Source organism: Phycodurus eques, chromosome 19, assembly GCF_024500275.1.
Source record: "Phycodurus eques isolate BA_2022a chromosome 19, UOR_Pequ_1.1, whole genome shotgun sequence".
NCBI classification, from domain to species: domain Eukaryota; kingdom Metazoa; phylum Chordata; class Actinopteri; order Syngnathiformes; family Syngnathidae; genus Phycodurus; species Phycodurus eques.
In genome coordinates, this window is record NC_084543.1 from 8,041,280 (window position 1) to 8,068,570 (window position 27,291).

General features: G+C 41.3%; 1 protein-coding gene across 4 annotated transcripts in view; it reads left to right on the forward strand.

Annotated features, from left to right (window-relative positions):
* The window catches only part of bahcc1b (BAH domain and coiled-coil containing 1b), an 80,844-nt gene that overhangs the window by 4,502 nt on the left and 49,051 nt on the right, over nucleotides 1–27,291 (forward strand). For 3 of the 4 annotated variants that reach the window (XM_061705840.1, XM_061705842.1, XM_061705843.1), the window contains exons 1-2: nucleotides 6,244–6,445; nucleotides 9,078–9,409. In XM_061705840.1, coding sequence (XP_061561824.1) covers nucleotides 9,238–9,409 — 172 coding nt within the window. In that variant the 5' untranslated portion in view covers nucleotides 6,244–6,445; nucleotides 9,078–9,237. Of the gene's footprint in view, nucleotides 1–6,243; nucleotides 6,446–9,077; nucleotides 9,410–27,291 lie in introns of those variants that run through there. The other variant, XM_061705841.1, reaches the window with a different exon arrangement.

Consider the following 27,291-nt stretch of genomic DNA (forward strand, 5'->3'; position numbering starts at 1 on the left):
TTTTAGGTGAAAAAAACTATAATAGATATCTAATAAAAGATATTGGGATTCGGTTTGGAAAAATTCTCTATGTAAGTAATGAAATGTTTAAATGTAAACCAATAGGACTGCAACAATTGTAAGACTTTCATTGTTTTTTTCATCAACATATTTTGCATTCACTATTTAGTAAATCTGTATACAAACAATCTTCGGGTTGAGATAAACTTTATTTCCCATGTGCTCCTGTACTGTATACAGTGCAGTTTACAAGGTGAATGGTTTGACTGATATGCAAATTACATAGTGATGTATATGCATTTTTTTAACCTCCCGAGGCCTATAAAATTGTAATTCAATGTTGATTTCAATTTTTTTTAGGATTAGATTTTGACCAAATTGTCACCATACAAGTAATAAAATGTTAAAATATAATTGAATCTATTAGAATATCACTATTCTTACTATCTTTATACTATATCCTTATCTCATATAAAGTATCTTGTGTATCTATATCGCTTACTAACACACGTCACCATTATTTTACCTGCACATTTGCAATAACATTCTATGGCATTAATTAAATGTTCTAATCTACAGTATCACTCATTGTAATTTATCAAGAAGAAATTCTATTTACCCTCTGCTGTATATTTTAGTTTTGCACAGCACACTCAATACCGTCTCACTTTATTAATTAGCATTCACTGACTCATTATGCTGTATATAAACAATTTGGGGGATAAAGAAAATGTTGTTTCCATCTATACTTTATGTACATTTTTAACCTCTGACCTATAAAATTGGGATGTGTTTTAATGATATTTTTCCTTTATTAGGATTCAATTTGGACCAAAAAAAAAAAATTAATGTAAAGGAATATGGAATAATATCACTATTCTTTCATCAGCATATTTACAATTTTTGTTTATATTAAGCGTTATTTAATGCCGTGAATTTTATACTGTAGCCATGCAATTTTGGAGATGAATTAAGTTTCACTTGCCATGTGCAGCTGTAACCAATTCTGGCTGCACAACCGTGCAGTTTGCACTGTGAACATTTTTGACTCATATGCAAATTGAATACTGTATGTGCATTTTTTTTAACCTCTGGAGACCTATATGATTGGGATGAGGGAGTCAGTGGTTTTTTTGGGTGGTATTTTGACCAAATATGTTGGAGATGGTAAAATGTAAAAAAAAAAAAAAAAATTTTAATTTTGTATGACTCACTATTTTTTTCCATCTGTGCTTTTGCAATTACTGCTGTCCTGAAGGCCTATACAAACAATTTTGGGGCTGAAGTAAACTTTATTTTCCATGTGCTGATGTGACAAATTCTGGCTGCACACATTATACCGTGCACTTCACATTTTATATGCGGCAAATTATATAGCCGTATATAGCAAATTACATATATGCAGCATTTTATATATATACAGTAAGTGCAACGTTACGGAATTCTCGATGCTCTTTCAATAGGCAAACAGGGCAAAGATGATCTAATTATAGGCCTAATAAATCTACTCCCACCACTACATTTTCTTTAAATTACAGGCCTATATGTAATTAATTCTCCGATAAAATCATGTTCTGCACTAGCAAGGCATATACAGTGTATATAGTCATCTTGTGGTTGTACGGATATCTACTGTAGTGTTTTGTTTGGGCTCGGACCAAAGCAAATGATACGTTCACGTCTGTTTCCGTTTGTCAGGACATCAAATGATATAAATAAGAATTAAATATATTAGTTACCTTGGCTAAAATGTCGAATTATTTTTTTAAATTGATGCAAAAAAAAGAAAAAAAAAGAAAAGCAAACACGTGCACTTCCTAATCGTGGGGAATCTAAAGTGTCTGTCGAATGTACAGCGCGCTTGAACAGCAACATCTCTGCCTCGTTGAATCTTCTCTGGAGCACATTTCGGTCGAGAATGTCAAGTGTGTGTGGGAGCAGCAGGCCTACACGACTCACTTTGAAAAGTGGCCACCATCCTTCGTCCATTCGCACAAAACTTTTGGTGGGACCCCCGCGCGTTCAGTCAGCTCCTTCCCGTTTCCGCGTCACCGTGTTCTCCTCTTCGTTCCCTAAACACAAACTTGCTGTTGGTTGTTCTTGCACCGAGCCCCTCTACATTTCATTCGGCGTGTAATTCCCCCCCCCCCCCTTTTTACGGTATTCTCTTTGATTTAGTCACTCTTGACTCTCCTTTTGCTCTGGGGGCCAACCGGGGTTTCGTTAGGGGGGCCTTGAAACAGCTCCTCCTTATCTCCTTTCATCGTTCGGCGCGGGTCGCCTTGAAACCGCGGGGGCAGTAATTGCTTTTTGCAGGCAGCCCAGTGCGGACTGGCCAGCAGCCAATCAGAACCTTGTTTACACTCTGCGATGGACAGCGCCTTGGCAGCGTGCCAGCCTAATCGGGACGCGCGTTAGTGGCCGCAGCCTCGTTAACCCTTCAAGTGCCAGTGTAAACAATAGCCGGACTCGAATACTGTATTAGCTTCTCGCAGCTCATGTATTTCGACGTGGAAACATACAAGGCCATATCCTTCCACTTTTAATGGGCTAAATACCTCAAGCATAGGGAGAGCTGACCCCGAGTACAGTCGTGTAGAAGGCACCTTGTGTCTGCGCGTGTGTGTCTCACAGCCCGACGGACATTAAAACGGCAAACCTAAACTTTACGTTACCAATGCAGACACCCACCCACATGTGTCAAATGATAAAAGGTATTTAAATAGAACTACAGATACTTGTTTATGAAAAAGACTGGTAAAAGTACAAGTACTGATTCATAACTGTCACCTACTAAGTAAAAGTTCAAATAAAAAAGTAGGTTACAGACTCTGAAATGGCCTTAAAGGAGATTTTCTTTTTCTTTTTATTTTTATTTTTTACTCTCAATGATATACAATTAATACTTGTTTTGACACAATAGAAAAAAAAATAGTTTACCTCGTTTATTAAGTTTTATAGCGCTCGTACTGTATAGACAAATAAACTAGCAAGCATTGGCTTAAGGTTTTATGCATCAAAACGTGTTCCCTGAGCTTTGACAACAAATAAATGCTAAATTAGCTAGTGATAACTTTTAAAAAAATAATAATTTGACTTGTACCTGTTTTTCCAGAGTAGATGGAGAATTTCTGAATGCCAGAAGCTGGTGGTTTTTAGAGCTAGCACAAGACACAGCGCATTCGCCACAAATTATTCTTGGAGCTGACAATATTAAGCAAGTCTCTTAAATAAGGCCATGGATGGTGAATATCTTTGCCAAATCTGTTACGTCATTGTAGTTAACGCTCCCCGGTTCACGTTCTTTGACACTTTATAAGTCCCCAAGATCTCAATCAAAATCTCAACGGCAGTTGACGTCTTTTTTCATGTGGAGGTTGGAAAAAAATATCTAGCCTCAGATGGAGTTAAGGTAAAAAAAAAAAAACAGAAAAAGGAATTCAAGTACACATACCAGAAACATCTACTTATAAGTACAGTAAGTAAGTATATATTTTTCATTCCTGCCCGGCACTGCAAATGATCACATAACCAATACCATTGTCATTAATGTAAATATGTTATTTTAGTTGAATTCTTTTTAAGTTGTCAACATGAAGTTGTCATACTCGGTACACCTGTGCACTAGAATTACATGAAATGAGATCAGATTCAAAATCTTAATTATTGGCCAAGCACACACAAGGAATTCATCTCCTTTGAAAAAACTGCACAGGTGTCAAACTTAAGGCCCGTGGGCCACAACTGGCCTACACGTCATTTTACATGGATTGTGAACGTTTGGCACAGTTGTTCAATGATTGATGGTAATAATAATTTAGATTTATATATAGTGTTTTTCAAGGGACGCAAGGATGCTTAAGACTAACTCATGGGCTAATTAAAATGTTAAATATATTAGGAGCGGACGAGTAGCCAGCGTTGGCCACCGTCTGATGGCCGGCCGGCTTGAGAGCAAACAGCAGGGTGATGGAAGATTCCAGTAGAGGTCAGACAGGCAGGCGAGGCTCCTTGTGGTGTTGATGCCAGAGAAGGCAGGGTGGTAAATTTCTCAAGATAATGCAAAGAAAGGTCTGGATCAATTTTGGCAGTGGTGAAAGTTAACAGCTACTGCTTTGTCAGGCGGAGAGATGTGTCTAATACTGTATTTATTTATTTATTTAAAAAAAAATTTTTTTTTTTTGAGAGGTTACATGAAAACCTCTGTTTACCTCTCAGTGAGGTGCCGTACTCTTTGGAAACAGGAACCACAATGATAAACATACAGTACTGATAAACAAATCAAAATCAGTACTGTTGTATGTGACCAGGAATTAAATTGGTTCATCGTTTATCAAGTCATTGCAACTGACATTGTTATGGAAACTATTTTGTATTATTGTATTTTATGCCTAATATACAAACATAGAAGATTAGTATCTTTGTAAACAATTGTATTGAACTGCATTGTTGGTTCATTTCTTTCTTTGTTTGTTTGTTTCTTTCTTTCTTTCTTTTTTTCTTGAATCAATGTTTTCCTGGTGTGGCACATTTCAAGAGATATCGAAACTCTAAATAGACTAAAAGCCTTAAATGTAATTGCATAAATGAAATGATCGGCATTAGATTGATAAAGTATGCACAATTAGTTTGTCTAGCTTCTTAGTCATCGAGGTCATGGTAATCTGCCCCTCCCTGAAAATATAATTTTATAATAATTTTCAGACCAATTAATGAAATAGAGTAGAACTTTGCCACTGTTACAAGAACAATGAAAATCAGGTGGCATCTCACACTTTGCAGCACACACACAGCACAAAATTTTCAAAACCACAGTTATTCACAGGATACACTATTTTTCTAGTTTGGGAGTATGTTAATAATAATCCATCCATCCATCCATTTTCTGAGCCGCTTCTCCTCACTCGGGTCGCGGGCGTGCTGGAGCCTATCCCAGCTGTCATCGGGCAGGAGGCGGGGTACACCCTGAACTGGTTGCCAGCCAATAGCAGGGCACATAGAAACAAACAACCATTCGCACTCACAGTCATGCCTACGGGCAATTTAGAGTCTCCAATTCATGCATGTTTTGGGGATGTGGGAGGAAACCGGAGAGCCCGGAGAAAACCCACGCAGGCACGGGGAGAACATGCAAACTCCACACAGACGGGGCCGGGGATTGAACCCGGGTCATCAGAACTGTGAGGCCGACGCTCCAACCAGTCGGCCACCGTGCCGCCTGTTAATAATAATACTTAATAATTATTATTATATAGTAGCCTAAGCTGTTTTTATTTACATTTAAAATTTAAGTAAATCAAAATACGTGACATTACATAATTTTGCTTGACAGACCTGACGGTTGGGAATCACTGCACTATAGCCACACACTTTCATCGCAGGCCACATTGTTCTACATATTAAAAACAACTTTAATTTGAAATCAGAAGTCATGTAATTGTGGCAAACAAATATGTTTGTATACTGTACACTCAAGTCCAATTTATATTTAATGTAGGGAACTGGTGAAAATAAATGCTTATAAAACCATAAATGAACAACACAAATTTCCATAGAATTGTATTTATTTATTTTTTACCAGAAAGAAACAAATCCATTGCACAGAAAACATGAAGTGGACACTTTTTCTCTAGTGGGCCGCACAATAGGATGCGGCGGGCCGGATCTGGCCCCCGGGCCTTGAGTTGACACGGCCTCTCCGTTATGTAGTAAACGTGCAATGGAAAGAGAGGTAGCTGGACTACAGTAGAGGCACGTGCAATACAGAAGAGAATAGTTGAGAATTTAGCAGGCCTCGTAGTGCTCGTGGCCGTGCATGGTGCTCGCAGTAGGGCTTCAAATCAAACCCTGAGCCATTTCCCTCCTCGATTCCAGCAACGTCCTCATTGGCTCGGATGGACAGCCAATGGTGACGCGGGCTTACCGATGACTGGGAGGGAGGATGCTTGTATGTGTGTGTGTAGAGAAACCTAGGGTGGAGTAAGGGCGGATGGAGGGGTGGGGGTGGGGGGTTAGGGGGGGCGTGTGGTGTGATGGTGGGGGCGCCTCACGGGCACGCTTTCACATTGTCGTCCTCAAACCAGTAGGCGCGCGCGTTCACCCTCCCCGCACACAGACTCCCCCCCCGACCCCCCCCCCCCCCCCACCACCACCACCCCCCTCCCACCATCCACCCTCCTCCTCCTCCCGGCGTGTCTGAGTCCCCGGCTGCATGAACGGTTCTCGATTCACTACAAGCTACGAACTTCTACGGCGCGTCTGTGCCATACCTCCAGTGAGTGCACAGCACAGTGTGCAGCAGCAGCAGCATAGGATGTAATCAATCCCACATGTTTCATCTCTGCGACTCGGGGATTTTCACTTTGTACGATTTTTCTCCCCCTTTTTCGTCTGCGATACTCTTCCTTTTAGCCACCACTCGCCATACAAGGGATATAAGTTACTAGTAAGTAGCAAATATGTTTTCTGTTTTATTTCTCATCATCACTAATGTGACTCTTTTCTGGCTGGCATGATAGGATCGTTTAAATGCAACATTTCAATCAGACTAAGGTGCTTTGTATTTTAAAAAAATATATTATACAATATAATACAATATTTAGTTGTACATTAAAATTTACCGACTCTTGCCTTAATAATCTTGTTTTTAAGGGGGTTATAACAAAAAAAAGTGAGTCTTACAGTACAGTATTGTAGATTTCTCCTGTTACTTTAACACTATTTCCCCTTTTCCCCGTTTCCTGTCTCTAATTCATTCATTCAATTAGTTTTTAAAATGATCGCTTCTATTCACTACACAATTTTACTTGATTATCGTGCGTTCATATGTGTGTGTTTTGGGGGTGGGGGTTAAAGGGGGGGAAAAGCCCCGGTTAAAGATAAATGGACCCCCACATAGTTCCCTCTTTCTCACGGTGCGAAGGCTGATCTGACGCCGGGCTTCCTTCGCCTCGGCTGGGCTTGCCTCTCGCGTTCGCCGGCCCCTTTGAACGGCCTGGATTTAGTGTCGCTGTTATGCATTGTGACTCGACTTTATTGCCGAATTGTTGGAAGTAATGGGTTTACATTTTAACCCGGGCCACTTGGCAATTTAATGCATTTTCAAAAGTTTTTGTCCAAAGCTTCAGTAGATAGTGGATTTTAAAAAAAGTAATATATTTTTTTGTATTACCCTTTCGTGCATTGTGAGGAATTGTGTTGCACTACGCCAGATGCGAATTTTTAGTCACTTTTGCCACATCTCGTTGCATGTTAACTTTTGTAAGTTTTTGATTCGCTTAACAATATAGTTGTAGTGTAATATAGCGTAAGTGTGTGTGTGTGTGTGTGAGAGACCATGAAGTGTGCGTGCGTGCGTGTATGAGTCCGTCTCTCTCTCTCTCACACACAGACACACACACACACACACACACACGCCCACGCACACACTCACACACTACATTGCTTCCAAATGGTCATTTTCTTTGACTCATACATGCGAAATCCACTCAGGTCGTTGTGTTTGCGTGGCGTGCAATAACACAAGACATAGAATCAGCTTGTTAAAATGTAGCCGGAGTGGCTCTCTGTTTACGTGGAACGTAAACACAAAGACGTGTGTTTACGGCTCGGGAGGCGGCAAAAAAAAAAAAAAAAAAAAAAAAAACGGCAAAAATGTATCGAGCTTTGTCATAGCGGAGTTGTTTATGATCGCTGTCCCGTGGAGAAAGACCATTGTTTCTAAACCACGCAGGAACGAGGGAGAGTCCATTTCGCTCTCCTGTTGTGCGCTCCGTTGGCCCGCGCACTTCTCCTCTTCTGATCACAATCGATATTTTCTACATGCAAAAACAGTAAACCATTAGATTGTGATTTTTCAAACGTGCGACCTGCACTCAAGCAGGTCTGTTTTTTTTTTAAATTATTATTATTTTTAAACATGCATGCACTTTAATGGATATTGACACACATTAAGTTACGCAACTTTAAAAGTGCCCCCACGGTTTAAAAAGTTCTACAGTGCATGCTTTTATGCTCTTTAGCATAAAAGCATGTGATCCACTAGAGAATTTATTTTCTTTGTTTCTCGGTTCCTGGGAGGTTCTATCTGCAGCTCTAGATGGACACTGAAAGGCCCAATAGATGACTCCCCATCTGAGCGTCACAGGGAGCCCTATTTAAGTAAATGACCCGGGCTATAAGGCATACATATAAAGTCGATGATTTCCTACTATTTCACTGTTTATTGCCACGCTACCCATCGCACCGAGGCATAAAGGTGATTTGATTTGTGATTACGCTGCTTGCTGCGTGTGCTGCACACACATCGCATTTGCCATCGTACACACGTTGATGGAAATGTGCTTTCATTGATGTTGCCATACGAGAAACAAGCACAGTCGCATCTATTGTAAAGGGCTGAAAAGAAGTGGAATACGTTTAAATGCGCCATAAATTATTACATTAAAACAATGCAGAAAGAAGAAATTGTATTTTTTTTATTTTTGCCCCCCCCCCCACCCCGTCTCCATCTTCTGGTGCATATGAGGGTTTTATGACAAGTGGGAGAACAAATGCAATTTTATCAGTGTAAACAAAGTGACGTCTGAGCACGGTTGGGGGTGCAGTTTGCAGAACAATGGTCATAATTTAGGACGAAAACGGCTTCTGCATGATTTTCGTCATATTTGCATGCTGGCCCAGATTGTTTTTCCGTCTGAACAATCTAAGGGGAGCGTTTTTTTTTGTTTTTTTTTAACATGATGGATGCATGCATAGGAAGCTGATGGTTTGCATCTAGGACCCTGGGAGGGGGGCCAAAATAGAACATGCATATGCATGCTGCGGCCGAGTGTTGTTCGTATTGGACATCAGCACACCTTACATGTTTCTCATTAACTGACGCTAGGATATAGTGCGTAAAGCTTTTTTTTTTTTTTTTTCCCCAAAAGTGAGATGTGATTTTTGTTTGTTTGTTTGTTTATCGTGTGAACATGAGCGGCGACCGTGTGTCAGCCGAGTCTTTTCTGCACGGCTCCATCCCAGCTTGACTCATTATTGTCAGAGCTTTGACGTGTCTCCTGCCTTCTCCTTTGTAGGAGATGACGGGGACTCACTTTCCACCCTGCCAAGCCAAAACTCCGCTCAATGCGAGCGGATCCCGAAGTTCATAAAGGGGATTATTTGCATCTGGGCGCCTGAGATCTTCGGTGCCTCCGGATTTTACTTCGGATTTGGGATTTATCGCTCCTCGCCCGGATGGAAAGCCGTGATTTCGCTCCTCCGCACCACCTCCTGACGGAGCGGAGCGCGCTGGTTCACAGCGCCGCGTCTCGGATGGCGTCAGGCGGCCACAGCTCCGTGCAGCACCCCGCTCACTTCCAGCCGGGGAAGTACTACTCATCCCATCTCTCCATGGCTCCGCACTCAGGTCAGTTTTGCATGAAATCGTCTTTTCTGGATATGCATGCAATAAAGAAATAAGTACATGAAATACAAATATATATATATATATATATATAAAAAAATACAAACTTTAGGAACATTGACGAGTTTAAAAAAAGACAGCTGGTTTGTTTGACAAACACGAGTTGCTTGTCAACTGTTGGACACATGATCTCTCTACTTTCATGTATGTAATTCATTGGTTAACCAATGAATACTTCATATTTTGGTCCATTTCAAAAACATCCATTTATCGCACGTGGATTAATAATTTGGTTTCCAGTGGCATAATCTTGCCATACATTTATCTAATTCATCAATTAGTAAAGTACTCATCATTGTCATTCGATGTAATTAATTAAGATTGGGTAATGCCACCGCTTACACCTCCCATTAAACAATAAATGAAGGCTATTAACCGTGCTCGTCCCAGTGCATGGCTGTCATATAAGAGATTTTGGGTCGGATTCTGGTGGGCCGATGGATGTCGTGGCGTTTGTGTGTGGGGGTGCTGCTGCTTCGAGGGGTGCTCTGGCTAATGGAGGTGCGGGTAATACCAGAAAATCCGGTTTCTATATTGAGCGGCGACGTGACGGGGTGCGAATGGGTTGACAGTGCATGCATTAGATTTAACAAGTAGCTTTGGTATCCTGTCTCAATGGGGGGCGGGTGTGGGGGGGAGGGGTAGCAGGGCTGTGGGGATGGGACGGTACCTCCTGTGTGTTCATATCCTCGTGTAGATGTGCAGGGGGGGAGGGGGGACCACGACTTAAAAATCATATAAGTGTTTAAATACTGCGATTAACTGGATGCACGTGAACGTGTCCGATGAGAGCGCTCATTAATTAACGTTTGCAAATGCAGCGGATTCTTCAAATGGACCAAGACACTCAGTCCTATAGATCTGCTGTATAGGAGCCACTTGTCCCATCTTATTTGCATATTCATTAGTTGTAAAGATACTCAAAAATCACTTATCTATCTATCTATCTATCTATCTATCTATCTATCTATCTATCTATCTATCTATCTATCTATCTATCTATCTATCTCAATTAACTGTATACGCTTATATATACGACCAGCATCCACACATACTTCGTATTTCATAATTTTACTTTCCACATTTACTCTTCTTTTATATAAATATCTTATACCATTTTGCCAATCTGACATACTTGCTTAAATTTGTTCCAAGCAGTCTGTCGTTGAATACTAAACAAATGTGACACATTTTACTTGAAAAATAATGTATACCTCCAGTTTATGAACATGCCTATTTAATTTTAATGTATAATAAATTAAATATAGGTTCTAAATTATGTATTGCTCTTATGTAAGACACACACACTTGATGGCGTTTTAAATACATAATTATAGGTTTTGTATAATACTCGTTATTCATATTCGTAGGATTAAAAACAAACCTATGCCACATAGATTGTGCAGCCTATTATGAGAGAGTTCAAATGTATTTCTCCTATTTTAACTGGAATTATTCCCCCAGCGCTGCCCGCCCCCCCAAAAAAAATTCCCAACAAAGAGTTTATACATGTAAAATGGGCTTGTTTAAAGTAACACACTTCTAACCTGCATAACGCCTTAACCAGATTATTCTGCACAAAGACTGATAGCGCCGCTCGCTCACATGCATTATGGTCCAATTTAAACCTGATTCTGTAATGTTGGAGGGGGAGAAAGCATAGTAATGCGGGGTGATAATGCTATTGAAATATATTCAAGGGGGCCTCTCGCTGGGTCTCAAGGTGCATGACACTGTATTGAGCTCGCAGATATCCAGACTCTCCATGCATGTCTCTGATGGGCTTTTGACTGACATGACGGGCATAGAGGATTGCTGTTTTGATGATGGGGGTTGCTATATGTGCGTATTTGCTTGGAGGTGAGTTTTTTTGGGGGGGGGTTATACCTTTTGTGCCTGCCCCCCTTAGAGATTTAGCAAGCTGTATGCCTCGCTCCAGGCCTCGGCTAAGGGGATAGATATTATTTCGAGTTGGCTGTACTGGGACAGGAGGAGGAAGGGCAGTGTGTGTGTGTGTGTGTGTGTGTGTGCATGTGCGCGCGCGTGTGTGTGAGGGGTCGTTTGTTTGAAAGCATACCCACAATTCCTACCACCTTCTCCTCCTTCTAAAAAAACATCTAATTGAGTGTACCAAAAAAAATAGATCCCACTCCCTGGAAAAGCTTGCAATCCGTCAATCCTTCTGAAGCCTATTTAGATCAGCATGGTGTCTGTTTGAATATCGACACGCTTGACAAGGTGATGGAATGATGGTCGCATACCAGTGCCACAAACCCCCCATTTGATAAAATCCCATAATGATATTACACTGGCGTTTTGATTACTGATAGGAGCGGTGGGAAGAAAGCCTTTGTCTCTGTCTGCCTTGCTGCCCCCTCTTTTTTTTATTATTTTTTTTAACCTGTACTGTTCTTCCAGTTTCTTTCTTCCATTTATGTGTGGTTAGCCCTGGGCAGTAGCTGTGTGTGTGTGTGTGTGTGTGTGTGAGGTTTTAGCCTGCAGTAGCACAGGTGTGCAGTATTATGGAGGGCGTGGCACAGCTTGTCATTGAACAGGTGTGTTACTTCCCAGACAGCAGTTTTGTTTACATGAGTGTGTATGTGTGAGAGAGTGTGCGTGAGTGACCTACTAAGACACACACACACACACACACAAAGAAAAGCTTTTTTGTTGCGCGTCCCCGCTTGCAGCTGCACACACAAGACACACATCCGAAAGCCTGTGTGCTCTTTGAAAAAGTAATAAACCATAATCGCAATGTTTCTGTAAGAGCAGATAACCTCTCCATCACCTCTCCCGTTTCCCCCCCCCCCCCCCCCCCCCCCACCTCTCTCATTCTTTCTTTTATGTCCTGCCCCCCTTCCCTCCAACAAACACCTTCACTTCGCTCTGGTCTCATGCTCGGTCATGTTTGAGACACACTTAAATTCACCGTTCTTCACGGCGAATAGAAGCATGTGTCCATTGGTCTTGATCCTAATGTCTCTCATCGGTAGAAGTTTTCTCAGCTTTGATCGTCAAGGCAGCACAGATGAGACACACCCCTTCATCCTCCAATTGACACACACACACACACACACACACACACACACACACACACACGCGCACACACACGAACCACATGACTTGGGAGGCGAGGACAATGCACGTGTATTGTTTGTAACTATGAGTCAGCTAAAGTGCATCGTTGTGCATGTGCGAGTGTATTTAAAGGCACAAAGGAGACGGAAAGGCTGGAAAAATTGAATGAGAATACTAACGAAGAAGGGATGGCAGAGGGAGAGAAAAAGGAGTGAATAGGCTGAATGTTTCCACCTGGTTGGTAATCCAGTCAGATTACAATCGCTTGACGGCACCCACTGGTCGCCATCCTCGTCTCCTCGGGCTGGCGTCTCCGCCGCCTCTCGAGAGAGTGACAGGAAGTGAAAGCGAGAGAGAAAGAGAGAGAGAGAGAGGTGTGTGTAGATGTGAGATGAGTCAGCAATGGATGAGCGTCTCAGGACAGACTGGGCTCGTCTCGACTGCGCCCAGGGCACGGGGGGCACTTCCCGGGCGCGCCGTGCAAGACGACCCCCCGTGGGGAGGAGACAGCTGGTAGAGGCTGCAGCCAGCTGAGCTGCCATTGGATGCAGCAAACTGTCAATTCACTTCTGTTCAAACATACTGTACACGTTTGTTAGTGAGCGGGATCATAAACTACTTAACCAATTTCCACAAAACCTTCGTGGAGTGTCGCGGCAGGATCTGTGTATATGGAGGTGTACAATCTGGTGCTTATTCAAATTAGGATTGTTTGGCCTTGTGTAGTTTGTGCTCTATTGTCACATACAGTGTTCACCCGCTATATTGTTGATTTTTAAGTGAACGTTTTGTCTGGGTTTTTACAGCAGACAGGCAAGTCCCTGTTTAAAGTTGCCCGCCTTTAGTGTATAATTCCACATTGTGCCGCAACATACCAGCCAGCACTGAGGTCTCCTGGAAGAGATGCAGCGTGATTAAGAACAAGAGACAGCGAAGGTAGGAGTTGTTTGAAGGTTTATAATTACCGTAACATCTATGCCAGGGATCAGTGACCTTTTTGGAAACTGTGAGCGACTTCTCAGGTTCTGATTAACATGAAGGGCTACCAGTTTGATACACACTTCTGAAATAACAAACGTGCTCAAATCCAACTTGTCTCCACAAACGCTGCGGCTTGGTCATACGCAACAATACTGACCTTTGAACTAGATTTTTTTTCTTAAATATTGTCATTTCCAAATTTACACTGATGCAAGTTAAAAAAGAATAGCAACAAAAAAATGTTGGCTGCAGCTCACTGGTAAGTGTCTCTAACACCCAAACAATGAGACCCATCTCATTTGTGAACTATTTTTAGACCGGGCTTGCTGGCTTCTCGTGGTCTTTGAGCTACTGGGTGCCTGCGGGCACCATGTTGGTGAACCCTGAGCTAGGCTAATTTCAGTTAGCCTGTCCACAGCGTTTTGCATTATATGTCGGCATTAAGACAGCAGACATTTGTTTTGATGTTTAAATATTAAGTGTTTAAATTAATTTCGTATTCAGTTTCATATGAAACTTCAACTGGGAGTGACAAACAGCTTGAAGCAAGCACACTTTGCCTCTGATTTAGAAAGTTGTGCTCAAGAGTGAGAACAGGTGCGATGGAATACATTCAAAAGGGTGCTTTAATGAATTTAAGTGTGTTTTAATAAACTGTGTTATAGCGTATGGAGGACTAAAACATTATTATTATTTTTTTTAATATGGTCTTGCTATATTGATGATTTTATCCTATTGCGGTGGCTCTGGAACATATTCCCGTGATAAACTGGGTTCACTGTATCTTCAAAAATTCATTTATACAAAGAGAAAATAATTAACCATGAGTTTAAAAATTCATCACAGCACACAACGTGCCACTTATGTGCATCAAATCAGGATGACCTGTGGTAATAACCCCACCTACAGAATTGTCCACCTCCAAAGGGTCACATGAATGGAAGCCCACTGAAATATAATTCTATATTGAGTGAAACCCTTTTTGATGTCCAAGTCTTGAGTGAAGAGCATGTTTGTTCCCAGGCACGTTTGCTTGAAGGACAGAAAGACTTTTGTCTGGCCTCCAACTCTCATCCAACATGTGAACAGCTGCTTATTGTCTGTGGTTGTGATATGAAGGGAGTCGGGCCCGCTCGCTTTCAACATCTCGGGGCTGTGAACGCACGCCGCCATCTGATGATTTGGCATGTGAATGGAAAGTGCCAGACTCTCTCTGGCCATGTGCTCCTTTTCCTCTCTCCTCTTCTCCCCGTTTTCCCCACTTCTTTTGCTCCCTCGCAGACCAGACCTCGCCTCCGCCCGCCCGCCGCCGCCGCCGCCCCGTTCCTCTTCCACCACATGCTCGCCTTTCTTCTTCCTCCTCCTCTTCCTCTCCTTCTGCTTCCCTCTTTTACCTCTCCTTCGCTCTGCGTTTGCTCCTCTCTGTTTCGAGTGGTCCTCCAGGGCTCCCTCCTCTTCCTCCTTCACCTCTTCCTCGCAGCCCCGTACCTCCCCACGCTACACTCCGCTGTCACTCTCTTTTCTTCTCGATCGTCCCCTCCCCCCTCCATCTTGCTCTCGCTCATATCCATCTAACTCCACACACACACACACGCCCGTAGTCTCCTGCGGTTGTAAGTAAACCAGCTCCTCTCAGCACTCCTCCTATTTCTGTCTCGATTTCAAATCACTTCCTCTCCTCGTCCACATTGCCTCATTGTTTTTCCTTCTTATCTTTGTTGGATTTGCAGTGTTGAACTACACATGGCCAGTGGTGGAATGAATGCAAAGTGCTGTGATTAAATACGTATTTTAAATTGCCGTTTGAACGTATTTGACAATTATGTGGGAACAGTTTGTCAAAGACACTTTTCGGTACCAACAGGATTATTCATCAGTGCAGAAAGCAAAGTTCACGAGTGGCATGTTTGGATGAGTTTTGTGTTGAAGAGCTCAATTCAACAGTCATTTTTAAATTTATTTATTATTATTATTATTATTTTTTTTACAAATTTCCTTTTAAATCAATGGACAAAAGCAGTCCAATTTTACCTGCTGTGCGGTATGTGCATGTGTTGTATACACTTTCAAAAAATGTACATTAAGATATTAACTAGAACCATTTTCTTCATGATTCTAAAATTCTGTAATATTTTTACCATTCATAGCACTGCTTTTGTTATTTTAGTAAGTCACAATAATAACATTTGGTTTATGATAATTGAGAGTGACAAAGTTACTTAAAACAATACTCTTATTGTCTCTGTTATTGTAAAATGTCAAGATTTTACTTTTTATTTTCACAATTTTCACTTTGATTTTGTGGATTTTCGTAATTCACTGCAAAGATCAATATTTTCAGAATTCCTATGGACCACAGAAGAAAAAGTACCGATAATATGGTTTATCTACAATAAAAATTAGTGAATCATTTTTAAAAAGCTTTTCAGACTCATAAATCTGTAAATTCACAGTTTTAGCCTTACCTATTTTATTAAGGCAACATTTAAGCCATAATACCTTTGAATAATTTCCTGATTATGCCCATATTGCTTCATGAGTTCAAGACTTTTTCTTGTAAGATATTGAGAAAACATCAGAGGCCAGAAAAATACAAACCTAAAAGACCATAATAGCTGTCTATTTAAAAATGCAATACAAACTGTTTCATGTTTTTTTTTTTGTATATGTGTATGGCTGCTCTTTCTGGTATGAAAGTGACACAATCAGTGAAAAGATTTGCGTGTATGTGTGCGTGTGTGTGTTTGCAGACCGCTATTTTATGGGCTCTTGTCTTTGTCATCGGGGTCAAGGCAATCCCCCTGCTTATGCTATGTGACCGAGAGGCGACATTACTTTGCGCGGAGGAGTGCGGAGTAGGGTATGATGTCACAGTCTCCTCGCCACACGCACCTCCGTCTTTGAAAGCACACACACACACATACACCCCACAAAGCGATCACCTTATCTCAGTCCAACGACACCTGAGACGAGCCGACTTTTTATCCGTCTCGGGGTCACGTTTAGGGCCTGACTCACAGACACTCGAGTGGACTTGTTTGATGCTTTTCTTGTGTCCCGCTTCTCTCCTTTATTCATTTCAGCTGTTTGCCCCATTCATATTATAATGGTTTCCATTCAGGCGGGTCTATGTCCAGTTTGTTTTGCTGTCAGTGGCTCAGATGGATGGAGGGGGGGGGGCTGGAGGTTCATCTGGAGGTGAGGATTAAAAAGCCTTCCCAATGCTGGAGGTTTCTTCATAGTTGTAGTGTCATGTCGACGGAACAGATTGGTGTGACAGACAGGTAGATATTAAATAGGTAATGCATAGCTGTGTGTGTATGTGTGTGTTTGGGAGTCTGAAATAGAGAGAAGGAGCTGTGTGGAACAGCATGGATCGTTACACAGTGACACACATGAAAGCATTAAATATATTCAGGATCCTTTGTTGAATATACATGCAGTCGTGTGTGTGCGTGTGTGTATGTATTCCCTCCCATACTCTTGCGCAGGCTGCGACTAGTGAAGAAAAAAAAAAACAACTAGAGAGAGCTAGGAGGAAAAAAAAAAGATCAACAACAACAAAGATCCGTCATCAGTCATTCATGGCTAATCAGTCTCGCGGGACACACGCACACACACACACACACACACACACGTGCACACACACGTGCACACACACACGAGGTCCTAATCCCACCGGGGTTCTTGTGTCTCTCCATGTACCTGTCTAAATTTTGGATTCAGGCTGATTAAAACCGAAACTCTGCACTTCTGCATGTGTCTCACCGTCTTTCTCTCATTTTCTCTCTCTGTCGTGTCTTGTGCGCAGCTATGATTGCCGCTAAAGTGTCTCTTCTTCTTCTTCTTGTCTCGTTAATAACCGCCCACTGTCTTTCTCAGTTGTTTTGATCTGTGTTTTTGTAATGTTTGGAGGCATGTGTGCATGCTTGATATATGGAGTCTGATTTGAGCATTGAGCATATATATATATATATATATATATATATATATATATATATATATATATATATACACACACACACGCACACACACGGTATATATATGTGTGTGTGTTTGTGAACAATGTCTCCAACGTCGAGTACGTATTTGATAACAATCATCTTTAATGCTTTCCAATATTTGTCATTATTTGCAAAGCCAACTAAGAGTTGAATTAAATATAATTAAAAGATGGATTTGAAAAAAAGAGGTCACACTCAAGTTTTAGAATCTAGGAGTGTGGCAAGCAGGAATGTATTTCACAAACAACAGATCTGTTTTGCTGATCTCAGCTAAAATGTAGGGAAGTTTATTCCTTAAAAATGGGAAATCTTGCGAAACTATCATTCTCTATAATAGGAAACGTCTTAAATCTGTTTAATAGGCACTCTTAGTGAGGAAGTGAAGCTTCTCTCTTAATGGCTTGCAGTGTATAGAAGAGCCCATTATCACAGTATGGATAGGGATAAACAAATGAAGCACATTATTTTTAATTAGCATATTTGACAAAAAGTGCAGTATGCCATGTTGAACTGTTTTTGAAATAGTGGTACTAAAAAAGAACTAACGAGTGTGTTTTTAAAATAATTTCTTTTGTGTTTTTCTGGCGCTTCCTTAGCTGTAAAATAAAAAAAAATAACTATCAATCAGTTAACTGTTAAAGGAGCGTAAAAGAACTTTGGAAGGAAGTTTGCTCCTTGGCTGTGAAACAAACAAAAATAACAATATGCATTGTTCCTTTAATTGCCGTCTGTCATCACTGAACATTATTATTTTTGTTTTGGCCGTGATGTTTGTTTGTTCAAGTGCGCTTAATTTTGTGGCTAAGGTTGATTTTACAAGGCTTTGATAGGGCATTATTCCCGTTGTAAGCCAGGGTGCCATTACATGTTGAAGTTAAATATGTGCATATATTAGCTTTGAACTGCAATCACCAGAATCTTTGTATTTTACCTGAAACTGAAAATAATTTTTAAACCTTTATCATTCTAATCTTGAATGTGTCATAAAACCATTAAAGTTTTCATTGAGAATTTTGTGTGTAGTATTTTAATACAATTATCAATGCATGCTTGAATATCATTTTTACTTTTGGCTTCATATATTTAAAACAAATTGACAAAGAATTCAAACCAGTAATTTACTGTTAAATTGCTAATTTGTAATTTATTTTCTTCAGTAGTCTCTTATATATTTTTGTAGTTCATCTATATCGTTCTCCACCACCTCTTAATTTCATCTCGGTGACTCTCTCCAATCATATTTTTTATTCCTGTGTAAATATGAGTGAAATGAAGGAGCACGAAGAGTGGAGGGAAAGCCTCGCAGAAATAAGGTCACGCTAGGTTATTCTCATCTCTCTCTCTTCATCACAGCCTCCAATCCTCTCCCTGTGCTTGCTCCCTTGTTGCTGCGCTCGCTGTCTGCCGATCCTCTGTCTTGTTTAGTCTCCTCGCGCACACCGGCAACACACACACCCACATTCAGTGTGCACACACAGACTCCCGCGCGCACACACACACACACATATGCATGCTGAGGCTGACACCTGCGCGTCGAGCCGTTGAGAGTCTAATTTAAGTAAAGTGCTTCTCTAGGAACCACAACCCCTCAACTCACGATGGTGGAGGTTGATACGGAGCGGTGTGGTTAAGCACACACAGTCATGTGTCGACACACACACACACACACACACATTACCAGATTTAGTGATAGTATGCTATGACTGGGGGGGCGTCGTATAGGTGGAAGTGGCGTGGATGGCTTATAAGTAGTATTCTGTCATAATCATAATTCAAATGCATATTTGATCCCCCCCTCTGGGTAATTGACCTTTGCAGACGTGGCAGGACGTCTTGCCCAAGGATACTTAAGCAGAGTGGATGCTGCCTGGCTTTGACACACTTGTCCCCCGGTTGAAGGGGAGCCAGTTTCTCACTGCTGTGCCGCGTAGGTGTGTTTTGTTTCCACCGGAAGCACAATCTTATTACATAAACGACTGGGACAAAAGTATTGAGACAGACCTCTTAATGAATCAGTCACGAGGGAGGATAGTCAAATGATTTCACCCTAAATGTTAATTCTTCAACCTACCAAGACAGTTTGAACCCAATTGAATCCATCCAGACAATTTTGGATGAACTATTCTGTTGTTTTTCTGGAAAACTGTTGATTAATTATGTCTTTGCGCTATTGATGCAAAATGAAGTGTACTATTTGGGTGTCATATTCCTAGAAGAGTAAGAAATAAAGCTGGACTATTACATATTTTCTCAAATTTCCATTCTTAATTCCCATAACTGTGCCCATGAGTGTACAGTTTATGTAAAAAGTCTACACACCCCTGTTCAAATGCCAGTTTGTTGCTGTGATATAAAAAAAAGAGACCAAAGCTAAATCATTACAAAACATTTTTCCGCTATTCGGACGATAAAGAAAAATCTCTTTCATAATTATGAAAATGTGTTGCAGTCCGATGAAACCAAGGTTCAACTTTGTTGGCCATAATTCCAAAATGGTATGTATGTTTGGCGCAAACACAACACTACTCAGTGAAGCATGGTGTAGCAGCATCTTGCTTTGGGGACTGTTTTTCTTCAGCTGTAATTGCAGCCTTAGTCAAGATGGTGGGAGCTATGAACAGTTCCGAATGCCCGTCAGTGTTAGCGCAAAACCTTCAGGCTTCTGTTAGAAAGCAAAAAAAATGTTAGGAAAAGCCTACTAGAACATCTGAAATTCATTTAGGGTTAATCAGAATAAATTCTCAATTAATTAATACTGAACATAGTCACATCCCAACTACAACTACATTATTTGAGTTTATTTTTACTTCCCCTCTTCAAAAGATTAAAAAAAAAATCAATTGAGAGATACAGGGTATAGGTCACATTAATGGTGGGAAAAGTTTTGAAATGGTTTTTATTTATTTATTTTTTTCACAAAATCCTGGCATTTGACCTAGGGTGTGTGGACCTTTTATATCCTCTGTAGATGCAAATGAAGCTCTCTCGTACAATTGAGCTTTTCCAGCTAGAAACATGACTTGACCCAAAACATTTGAAGAGACTCTGGTAATTTTATTATATAATACTATATTAGTAGTGACAAATCAGATTTGAGAATGTTTTGTCCCACTTGAGACAATAGCGTTCTTTTGTGTATGTGTGAAAATGTCACAGAAAAATGTGAATCTGTTATTCTAAGAAAACATTCCTGGGTAATGTTTGTGCAAGAAAGAGAAGAGCAATTACACCGATATTTTCACACCAACTTCCAAGGTTTTTCAAGCTGTAATTGTAATGAGGAACACATGTTAAAGCATAGGAGAGACGTAATCCAGCACCAGAGGACATGGCTTTAAATAGGGATTGTGCACTAATTAACTTGAAATGTGTCAAACTTGGATTGTGTCTCAACTTCCTCTGCTCAAGAACAAGCAAGCCGACCGGTGCTGCTCAGCTCCGTCTCTGGCTCTGCTCTCAGTGACGGCTTTGCTGTTGGGCCACCAGGTGTATCTCATCCAACACTTCTCTCATCTCACACTGTGAGTATGTGAGAGCATGCAATTGGACCATGAGGGTGTGGCACAGGCATATTTGGCTGGAAAAGGAATAGAACTGCCACAGCGAGTTTACACATGCGCGCACACATACGAGATGAAATTGCATTATTGACTCTTACCAAGCCATTCCTAAAAATATCTGTAACCTTATGCTTCTGATTCATGTGTGTGTATTTGTGTGAGCGTGCGCATGCATACCAATCTGACCGTGTCTTGTATGACCCGTTCTTTTCAAATTCCCCTGGTCTTCTTTGATACCCCCTACCTCGTTTTGTACCCACCTCCTTCCTTTTTAACCAGTGGTGGGAAAGCCTTCGCTGCTTCTTTTTCCCCCAACAGTCTTTTAATTTCTCAGCATTTCTGCTGGCTGCATTGCTTCCGGTATGTGTATGTGGATGGTAAATGGGAGTGTTTCTTCTACCAACCAGATCTCAGATTTTGCTCACATAATAATATAAGCATTTTTCCATACACTGATTGGTTTGTCAGAGCAAAACTTGTTAGAATCAAGTTTAACTAGCAAAACACATCTGTTTAATAATCAACATCGTAAATGAGCATGAAGTATATATATTTTATGTTATTAATTTCATATTGATTCTGAACTGTTCCAGATGATGTACCTGGCTCAGTTGTGTGCTGTTGTATTGCTTTTGTCTATTTTTTTTCTCCTTCATAATATTGAGAGTTTCTATAATTGTGACGTGATAGTGGTAGTATGAAGAAGTGGATAGAGTCTGTAAGTCCCCACTGAAGACCCAGGTACCAAATACACGGTCCCCCACTGTTTTTAACCTTACAATGGATATAAACGTTTACACACCCCTGTACAAATGCTTGTTCTTTGTGTAAAAAAAACGGGGAAAAAATGAGACCAAGATAAAAACATTTTTGGAATTATGGCCAAACTGTTAAGCCTCAATTTCTGAGGACCATAACACATTTTTCCATGTGTTTGGGAGATTTTGATATGGTCCAAAGAAATCAATGTTGAACTTTTTGGTCATAATTCCAAAAGGTATGATTGATGCAAACACAACACTGCTCCTCACCAAGGACACCAACATGTACTGAAGCACGGTGGTGGTAGCATCATGCTTTGGGGCTGTTTTTCTTCAGCTGGAACTGTGGCCTTAGTCAAGGTGGAGGGAATTATGAACAGTTCCAAATAGCAGTCGATGTTACCGCAAAACCTTCAGGCGTTTGCTCGAAAGTAAAAACATGTCAGGAAAACCCTATAGTACTGGAACATCTGAACTTTATTTGGGGTTAATGAGAGGCACTTTAAATGGTGGCAGGTGTGTGCTGACTCCCATTTAACATGACTTTGAATGTGATTGGTTAATTCTAAACACAGCCAGATGCCAGCTATAAGAGGGTGTGAACATTTGTGCAACCACAAGATTTGAGTATTTATTTTTACTTCCCCTCTTGAAAAGAACAAATAATCAACAGAGTTGTACAGGTTATAGGGCCACATTAATGGTGGGAAAAGTTTTGAAAAGGATTTTCAGAAAAACCTGGCATTTTCAGAAAAACATGGCATTTGAACATGGGTGTACCATATATATTTGAATTTTTTTTTTTTTAAATATACACTGTGTATGGGCTAGCGCCTGCTAAAGGTGGTTGTGTGTGGCATCCAAAAAGTCGGTGGTGAGGAATAGGAACTTGTTCCTTCTTACTCATATTTTGATGGAGCATTTTGTCGGTCACCTTTGTCAATGGAAGACATTTTTCCAAAACCGGCCTTTTCTGTTCATTTAGTCTGGCCTGCTAGTCCGCTTTATGATTGATTCTTTGCTTTCTGTAATGACCCGGCTCTCCCAGCCAGCAGGTAATGTGTCTTGTGGGGGAGCTTGATGCCAATCGCGGTGAGAACGGGAATCTTAGTTGGGTGTGTGTGTGTGTGTGTGTGTGTGTGTGTGTGTGAGTGGGGCGAGACTCTGGTCCGCAATCTGGGAGTCAGGCTTTGAGCTGCTGTTCATAGTCTGCTGATTTATGCGCCTCGCAGGGAAATCTCTCATTTGTTGCTCTTTCATCTCATTTTTCCCCTCCACTCTCTCTCCCTCTCTCCTCCATTCTCCGTCCTCTCTCTCTCTCTCTCTCTCTCTCTCTCTCTCTCTCGTTTTCCCGTAATGTGATTCAGTGCAGCCGCTCGTCCCAGATGACACGCTATGCTTTGCCTGCGTGCCACTCTCCCTGCTTTTCTCTCGCTTACTCCAACATGAATGAGTCAAGAGGAATAGTTGATGAATAATAAGATAGAGCGGAAGGGAACATGCTATCTGGATGTCGTAGAGCAAAAGAACTCCTTTTGGTCCCCCGAACATATTCTTTGTAAGCACTGTTCAGTCCTTTATTGACACACTGAATGTGTTTGCATCCCCAGTGTGCGTGTGCGCATGTGTGTGCGTCTTCGAGCCTTCCGCGACCGCCTTGTTTGAGTAGCCCTGTCACTTGTGCAATTCTGTGGTGTCAAAACAGATCAGAAAGGTCTGGCTTGACTCCTGCCACTAAATACACACGCACACAGTCATACGCACTCATAGTCAGACACATACACACATGCTGGCGGGAGGCTCGATGCCAGGGCCCTTGGTGGTTGGAGGCTTATGAAAGGGTCGGACTGACGAGAGGTTGCCAAGTGTACGGCAATAGGCGTAGCAGCCAAACTAACGAGAGTCAGAACCTCTGACACACACACACACACACACTGGGACTGTACAGCCTGACTGAGTCTTTCAGTAGTGTGTGTGCGTGTGTGTGCGTGTGTGTGTGCGTGTGCGTGTCTGTGTGAGCGTGTATGTATTGTTTAGCAGCAGTCTATTCAACCCATTGGATGCTCGTTTTCTTCACTCTCTTTAGAATTAGGACAAAATATAATGTAGTCCACGGCATGTCTTTCCAGGTTTTCTTTTCCCCGACGCTCATCATACTACAAAATAGTCAATTTTAGAGCTTGGTGGTGTTTTTTTTTGGCCTACGGTATTGATTTGCACTCTACCAAACAATCGAAATGCCGCTTGTTGATGACGTCATCGTATCTGACTCAGTGTAAATATGGCTTCAAGCACGTCCAATCACGCATCTGGAGGAGCTTCCAGCTGTACGTGCATCTACGTTGAGCAGTCACCCATCCTCACTGCTTTCCTCGCTGTTCGGGAACTACCGGGGGGAACGCTAGGCACTAAGCTAACTTGCTCCGAACCAGCTATGAGCTGAGGCTGGCTGGCTCGCGCAGCTAATCACTTTCCCTACACAGTGCAGAGACGCTCCTCAGAGTGATTAATCTTCGTCTCCGTGGCCGCAAAAAGCTGCACGGCCAACAAGTATCGTTATTGCGAAAGAAGGATGAGGTGTAGCTAACCATGTGACACACTGAGCAAGAACAGAGAATAGGTGAAGACTGAGAAGCCACGCTAACTGCTAAGCTAACGTGAAATGAAGCGTAGCGGGGTTAGGTGGTACGGTACACTTTTAACAGAAGTCCGGATGGAACCGCGTTACAGTGGAGAGTCACCTTTAAACAGCAGATTAGCAGGTAAATTAATGTCTGGAGATAAAATACACAGCAAGCACACATGCCCGAAAACTGTGAATGAATGAGTACATTACCGCCTACGTCAGCCAGGAGAAGCCTAAGCGGTCAAAAGTATATCTAGTATGTTGAATATTTATACTGTCAGCAATGTTATTGGTATTGGTTTGCACCATACAGTGCCGAATTTTAGTTTTGAGTTTTGAGATCCGTACACTAAATGTTCCAAAATAACGTTATATCTTTGTTTTTATTTTTTGATTTTGATTTTCTTTAATTTGGTTTAATCAATTTAGTTTAACTAAGGAACCCATTCAGAAATACTTTATTATTTCTCAACTTAAGTTAATTTCGCAATACATATATACACAGTGATAAGAATTTTAAGCCCGATCGCCCAACCTTAGCCCAGTGCAAACATATACTGTAGCTTAACGTTTTGTACATGTTTTAAAACATTTTCCTGTGAGAACATTTTGCCTTGTAATATCAGTCATATTCCTATTTTATCTTCCTTCTCTCCTCCTCTTCTATGGTTCTCCTCCCCCCTTCCCCTCTATAGAATACAGAAACCTTGGGACGATTGGGCCTGCTATCTTTCATCTCGCTGTTAGGTTTCACCTTCGATCTTTGCTCAGACATGTGACACGCGCACAAAAAAAACAGACTACGAGGTTATTATTTTTTTCCCCATGCACCTCAATCTTTTGTTTCATGTCGCTGCAAGCAGCATTCTGTACATATTTTATATGAGTGGTTTAAAATAAGTGGGAGAGAAGATTTGTTATCATCCAAAAATAAGATGCTAACCTTGGCTGCTTTTCATCATTTCACACCTTCCCTGGATTTTCCATTTAAAGCATTTATCATTTTACTGTTTCTAAACTGACAACCTGCCCTCATTGAACCGTGGTTAATTAAAATTGGCACTTATAAAAAAGGCTGCCTTGCACCTGTGAAACTTTGAGGGCACTTAAATACAATGAGCCTGTTATTCTAAAAAAGTTTCCGAGCAACCTTTTGGGTTACAATCAAATAATCAAGTTTGGCATTGACATATTCCTATAATGATGTGTTTTTGAGTTCAACTGTAGTGCCCTCCATTATGTTAGTTAAATTAAAAAAACCCAACCTAAAATGGTTATTATTATTCCTGCAAATAGATTTTGTCATTAGTTGACTGTTAAAACAAAGTAAATGTTAAAGGCTGTGTCAGATGCTTTAAATGCTTAACCTTTACTAAATGTACAGATTTTGGGGAGCAAAGTTCATTGTAAAGTTGCTGAAAAGATTGTGGGGACTCGTTAAAGTTTTATTATCTATGACGACACCAAAAATATGCTAAGCAGTCAAACCTGCAGGTCCATTACTCCCCCCCCGCCCCCCCCAGCCTGTACAAGCTTCAGTCATTTACTGTCAAGCATAAATCAACAAATCAAACTGTCAGTACAGATGAAGGAATTAAAGTGACGCAAAGGTCCTCATTTTTGCTGTCTTGGATTGTCAGCATCTGATCGGAGGATTCAGTGCGACTGTATTGATACGCTTTTCTGTCACATGATGCCATCTGGGAGAGTGGCACGCATACAAGTGCATTTTCCACTTTAATCACCACTATGGGGACTTAATATAGCATCTTTCTCAGAAAGTGCATTCTGTTTAAAGCAAATAACATAAATAGTAACATGCACCACATAATCTCAACTTCACTTGGGTCACAGTTGCTTTTATTTTATTTTTTTGGTGTGCATGCACGTCTGCGGTTGATGTGAGGAACAAAGCCTGGGTGAATGGGGCTCGGGTGCGTTTGTTTAGCTGGTCTTTGCGACTCACGCAGCCCTCTACTGCCATACTGTACCTCGTCAGTTCACGCACGGCGTTTTCGCATTCATCATTTGGCATTTGGGCTCAGAGCTACGGGGGGAAACAACGGGAGGATGTAACAGTGACAGATGGAAAGGGAATGTTGGGATCAGGATAAAACAAAGGCGGAAACAGAGGGCAGGAAGAGAAGAAGGGGAGGAGGGGGAAAACGGACAGCAATAAGGTTTACGTTAGCGGTGGCTTCTCAGATGATTTTCCATATCAGTGGGCCAGAGGAAGCGGGCAAATATGATTTTCTCCTCAACTCACCAACATAAAACAGACTGAGTGGGCAGGGAGGGAGGTGACAGGAAAGAGGGAATGGGGGCAAAACAGGGATGGAGATAAGTAAATGGAAAAAAGATGGAGACATGGGGGAAGGGTGGAGCTCTGACTGAAGAACAGCTGTGGGAAGAAAGGGGCACAGTTGAATGCTAAGCATCACAACTCGAAGAGCCCTAATCAATATCACTAAGTGTTTGACATAAAGCTTTTTATTGACTTATTTAATCAACATGAACTTTTATGTGTTGAAGGCATTTTCAGATGGCTATAACTTAAAAAAATGGAGTGTGAAGCTTATAACTTAGTTTTTTTCCTGTTGTATGTCGTAAAAAATGAGGTACAGACAGACCAGTGAGTCTATCATTTTCTCTTTGACGTGCATGCGTGTGCCCACACTGCCAGGGGGCCTTGTGAAACCAGACCGAGACGTACTGTATATGAGCTGTGTTTTATTATGACTGGCTGAAAGGCCACTGATCTACAGTTGTACAAGTGTGGTTTGCAGCTTGAAGGGAAAAAAAAGCAACACAA